Below are 5,475 nucleotides of genomic sequence, written 5' to 3' on the forward strand. Positions count from 1 at the left end.
TTCCATCTTCTCCCTTATGCTTGACGCCTCTACTTCCATCTTCTTCCTTAGCTTATCCTTCTTGTTTCCCTCGGGCGTGCACTCGTTCCTTGCCTCCTCATCACTATCATCCATCCTAAGCATTGCCGACTTCTTGGGTGCGATCTCTTGATCCCTCAACTTCCACTTGTCATAAGTTTGAAGAATTTTCCAAACATGCTTAAATGGGAATGCTTTGCCCTTGAAAGCGGCCATCTTGTACCTCAAGTCGGCAATTGCCTCCTACAAACCCATCAATAGCATAGTAAACGCACATAACAATACACATAGAAAATCAAAATAAATGTGAAAAACACAAATGTACTCACATAGTCACTCTCCACGGTTCCATTAGGCGGTGCATCCTTCACTTGGCCCATTGCCGCACTCCAACGAGCACAATGGGGCTTCATCAACTCCCACCGGCCTTGTAGCGACCGGTAACTACGAGCGCCGTACCCACAGGTCTTCGGCTTGATCTTGCAATAGACTTCCTCTATGCGTTGCCAATAGCGTTTACCGGTTTGATCGGTACCGGTGCTTGCATCCATCCCCACATGTGCCTAAGCACGAACCAAGAGAATATCTTCGTCCTCGCTATAGTTTGTCGAGCGCACGGTGGGTTTTCCAATGACGGCGAACGCCTCCTCCTCATCTTCCCCTTCCTACTCCTCATCACCCTCTTCCTCCAAGTCATCACCTTCAAAGGGTTCGATAGGAGGAGCCCCGATGTCCACCTTCGCGTCTTGGAGAAGCCCCATGAACGACGTCGGCGGGGCGGGCATTCCGTCGAGCACCTCGTGCACGACGGGCGGAGGGGCGATGGTCGGGGCGGGCGCGGGCGCCGGCTTCTTCCGGGTGGTGGTCTTCTTCACCTTCGGCCTCACTGCCCCCTTCAGCCCAAGGGAGGCCTTCTTCTTCCGGACGACGGGCGGGGCGAGGGAGGCGGCGATCATGGCGATGACGTGCTGGCCAGCACGCCGCCTCTTGGCGTCGACGTGGGTGGCGGCCACCACCGACGCCTGGCTCGGGACGGCCGGCTGCTGGGCCGGTGCGGGCGTCGCCGAGGCCGGTGCAGGGGGTGGGGCGACGGGCGGCGGGAGGGAGGAGGTGGCCGGGGCGAGGGAGGAGGTGGGCGGTGCCTCCATGGCGCGCGGCGGCCGGCGGCAGCGAGGAGGCGTTGGCGGGAGGCGAGGATTTCCCTCCCGCGCGAAGACTGAAGGAGGAGGCGGCGGGGCGAGGGAGGAGTGCGGGCTGGGGATGGGACCCCCTCTTCAATCCTCACTTTTAGAGATTGGGAGGGCAACACGGGGTCCAATCCTTAATATATTTTTTTACGGGTTTAAGGGTTTAGAGGTTTTATTTTTTGCTTTTTTTTCGTTTCAATCCGTAAAAAACGGTTAATTTTAAGGATTTAAAGATTTAAGGGACTACTAGTGATGCTTTAAGTATCCCAAAACCGGGAAAATTACTTGTCTTGTCGCAGCTCCGAGCCAGTCTACCCAAACCGGGAAAACTTCCTCACGGCCGAAAAGCTGAAGAGCATCCGATTCCAAGCGCCCACGGAAAACTTTGGATTCGCGTGACGTCCACCGCACACACCCCACGAACGGAAAAAGAAAAAGCAGAGAGAGAGAGAGAGAGAGAGAGAGAGGAGAAAACTAGATCTCTATCTCCCACGCGCGCGCGAGGGCCGAGCAGAGCATCCATCCATGGGGTCGTCGTCGGGGGAGGAGGGGCAGGAGGAGTGGGTGCCGCCGAGCCGGCGCCCGGAGCTGGCGGACGTGGCGCCGCTGCCGCAGGCCGACGGGCCTTGCCCCGTCGTCTCCATCGCCTACCGCGACGACTTCCGCGAGGTCATGGACTACTTCCGCGCCCTCTACGCCGCCGGCGAGCGCAGCCCCCGCGCCCTCCGCCTCACCGCCGACGCCATCCACCTCAACCCCGGCAACTACACCGTAAGACCACCGGCCTGCCCCTGTTTCTCGCCTTCCCTCGATGTTCAGTTGTTTAGGAATTGCTTGAGCTGCTTTGCTGAGGTCCCGATCCGCATTACTGTGACCCATGGCTTTTAGTAGATGAGGCTTCAGATCACTGTAAGGGCAGTAGGTTGGGTGATAGCGAGTGTGGCGTGGAGGTCGCTCCAGCAATGCCATCGTCATGTGACCTTGTTTTAGAGATGATAACAGTGGAGTCTCTGCTCTAGAAAGAGGGCTCCGGCCTGCTGTTTAGCCATCTGATTACTGTGGTCCCTGATTTAGTGTAGGTAAGACGGAGGAACTGTCGTGGACTGGAACCTTGGAACTGTGCCGTGGAGTTTCAATTGTTCGGGGATTGCTTCAACTGTGTGGCTGAGGTCCTGATCCAGTATAGTTGTGGCCCATGGCTTTTAGTAGAGGACGCTTCGAATTAGTGTAACAGGCAGTAGGTAGGTGGATGGCCGGGTGTGACATGGAGGACGATCCAGCTATGCTATAGGCGCGTGGTGTTGTTTTAGAGGTAAGAGTGGAGTCGCTACTCTAGAAAGAGGGTTCCGGCTTGGTGTTTAGCCCATTTGAGTTTTGTGGTTTCCAGTTTAGTGTAGGAAGACAGAGCAATATGGCTGGAGTTTGATTTTCAGTCGGTATAGCTTGCCGTTGTTTTGTAGCCAGCATGGTGCATTTTCTTTGGATCCACATCAATCCTTTTAGTGGCTATTCTTGTTAACTCGGTGGGTGCTTTTCTGCTTGATAGGTATGGCATTTCAGGCGCGTTGTTCTAGAGGCACTGGATGCTGATTTATTGCTAGAAATGCATTTCGTGGACCAAATTGCTGAATCTAATCCAAAAAATTACCAAGTCTGGTGAGTCCCATGCAATAAGCTTAATATTACATCAAGCGTTTGACAAGGAACTAATCTCCTATTTAGCGGCTGTGGAGTTCTGCATGAGTTACCATTTGCTTATATTTTTATCCTTTCATAATTCAAACTCACCCTGTTCTTTCTCTCAGGTGAAATTCCAACTAACCCTCCAGTAATATTTTCCCTTGTCAGGCATCACAAGAGATGGCTTGCTGAGAAAATAGGACCAGATGCTGCAAATAGTGAACATGACTTCACAAGGAAGATACTTGCTACGGATGCTAAAAACTACCATGCTTGGTCCCATAGGCAGGTATGCGTTATCTCCTTTTGATGTTCAGTACAAGCTGGATGTTTGTATCCTTTAAGTTTGTTACTTCTTGCTTGGCTGCTGTACTAAGCGATTGTAGTACCAAGATAATATAGGTTATAATAATGAAATTGATTTGATATAATGTTCAGTGGGTTCTTCAAGCATTGGGTGGATGGGAGAGTGAACTGCAGTACTGCAACCAGCTTCTTGAGGAAGATGTCTTCAATAACTCAGCTTGGAATCAGGTCATTTGCTTGTCCTTCTTTTGATGCTTTCTTGTGTGTTTATGATATGCGCTTCCGGTTCAGATTCTTCACCATCAGTAGAGTTTCATGGATCATCGTGCCTTAATTTCATTAAAAAGCCTTGCAATCTCCATTCTTGTTCTTGATTTATTAACTTTTCATTGCTTTTGTTTTTACCTGCTAATTTCTCCAACTCCTTCCTTGCGAGTGCCTTTTTCTATTGAGGAATTAAGGCTAAATATTCAGAATTATACTGAAGTATGTTTTTTGTTGTTGCAACAGAGATACCTTGTGGTAACACGATCACCAATTCTTGGGGGCCTTGCGGCAATGCGTGACTCAGAAGTAGATTACACGGTTGAGGCCATTATGGTGAACCCTCAGAATGAAAGCCCCTGGAGATACCTCAGGGGTCTATGTAAGGGTGATAACAATTTGCTGGTGGCTGATGATCGCATTTCTGATGTTTGCCTCAAGGTCCTGAATAAGGATTGGACATGTGTATTTGCTTTGAGCTTCCTGCTTGATCTTCTTCGCATGGGTTTGCAGCCTTCGGATGAACTTAAAGGAACCATCGAAGCAATGGAGAACTCTGATCCTGAAACGGGTCATGCTGATATTGCAACAGCTGTCTGCTCAATCCTGCAGAAACATGACCCCCTGCGGATAAACTACTGGTCATGGTACCGGACCACTCTTTCTTCTTAGACATTTCAAAATTCAGCCGAAGATAGTTTTAGCAGCATGATGTAAACTCAATTGAAGGGGTTGACGCAGTGTATGAAAAACCTTTCCTGTGATCTTGGCATGGAGCAAAATGTGTACTGATTTTACTGGGAAAAATCAATCAATGACAGCATGCCCAACAATGTCTTGTGTGAATATGTTACTGCCTGATATTCACATGTTAGCAGCATGAGAATAACCAATCAAACTCCAACGAGCACATTGCTACAGTAACGGCCACTGGTGGTGTGAAAATCCTGAAATCTGCTTCAGTCACTTTGCCTTGTTTTACAGTTGAGCCTGTTGTTGTGATATGTACCTATTGCATGTACACAATCATCAAATTATAAGTTTATGTACCAATGTGTGCTCTATGAATTCATCTTGTATTCCCTCCTTCCAAAATACTAGTCATATATATATTAGTTTTGTCTTTGTTTGAACTTACATCGACAACTACAATACCCAATTAGTATCAGTACATGCACCTTTTTTTTGTAGTGTATTTATTTGGTACTGTAGGTGCTGGTATTTCTCTTTTTTTGTCGAACTTATGTTTTGACTTAAAAACAACTAATGCGACATATATTTGAAATGGAGGAATCATGCTCTGCACATGTTTTCAGCCATGTACTCACACATTATTATCAGTTTATATTTTGTTTCCCTCTGTTTTCGACACATTTATTTGAACTTGTATGGGTGGTAAGTTCCATTTTCCCAAGATTATATCACCTTTTTGGATGTTCATTTTTGTTAATTTAATGATGATTTTTTTCCTTGTCTTACTGTTTTTTTTGCCTCTTAGCATGACCTCCTTATCTTTTTTACACTGTATATTAGATTTCTCTCTAGTCAAATTTTAAAGTTTGACCAAATTTAAATTAAAAAATATCAACATTTACAACATCAAATAGGAAGGAACATAATTTTCATGACGGATCTGATCATATTTATTTTGTGTTGCAAGTGTTACTTTTTAATAAACTTGATCCAACTTTGGAGAGTTTGACTTTACATAAATCTATTATTTTGACGTCTGAGATCCATTATTTCCTTGTGGAGTTTTCCAGCGACAGTTAGAGCTCCCGTGACCAATGGGTGTTCCATTGCTGCGGGGAAAAGGCAACACGCTTTTTCATATTTTCATAAGTGAGAAATTTAGCATTAGGAGGGATAACCGAATTCGGAATTGCCGAGCCCTGAAGTTCTTCCAACATGGCTTCAGGTTGCAAGCGAGAGGCAACTTCTTGGTCTTCCTCCATAGCATCTATCCTTTTCACGTGAGCTTCCACCTTTTCCTCCATGACCTGCCCGACACGGTTCTCCC

At 47.3% G+C, this 5,475-nt stretch overlaps 1 protein-coding gene across 1 annotated transcript; it reads left to right on the plus strand.

Moving 5' to 3' along the window:
- Positions 1-1,596: 1,596 nt before the first annotated feature.
- On the plus strand, positions 1,597-4,592 carry LOC123399885 (protein farnesyltransferase/geranylgeranyltransferase type-1 subunit alpha). The gene is made up of 5 exons (XM_045094268.1): positions 1,597-1,976; positions 2,752-2,861; positions 3,054-3,174; positions 3,324-3,419; positions 3,702-4,592. Exons 1-5 carry the CDS (start codon positions 1,731-1,733, stop codon positions 4,125-4,127), a joined length of 999 nt encoding a protein of 332 aa, XP_044950203.1. The 5' UTR covers positions 1,597-1,730; the 3' UTR covers positions 4,128-4,592.
- The last annotated feature ends 883 nt before the right edge of the window (positions 4,593-5,475 follow it).

The sequence above is a fragment of the Hordeum vulgare genome, chromosome 5H (genome assembly GCF_904849725.1).
Source record: "Hordeum vulgare subsp. vulgare chromosome 5H, MorexV3_pseudomolecules_assembly, whole genome shotgun sequence".
In the NCBI taxonomy this organism is placed as follows: domain Eukaryota; kingdom Viridiplantae; phylum Streptophyta; class Magnoliopsida; order Poales; family Poaceae; genus Hordeum; species Hordeum vulgare.

Excerpts from the sequence above, each read along its gene's own strand:
- LOC123399885 (XM_045094268.1), top strand. The coding sequence starts at position 1,731 with ATGGGGTCGTCGTCGGGGGAGGAGGGGCAGGAGGAGTGGGTGCCGCCG. Across the intron at positions 3,175-3,323 it reads ATGCTTGGTCCCATAGGCAG|TGGGTTCTTCAAGCATTGGG; the intron begins GTATGCGTTATC and ends TATAATGTTCAG. Across the intron at positions 3,420-3,701 it reads ATAACTCAGCTTGGAATCAG|AGATACCTTGTGGTAACACG; the intron begins GTCATTTGCTTG and ends TTGTTGCAACAG.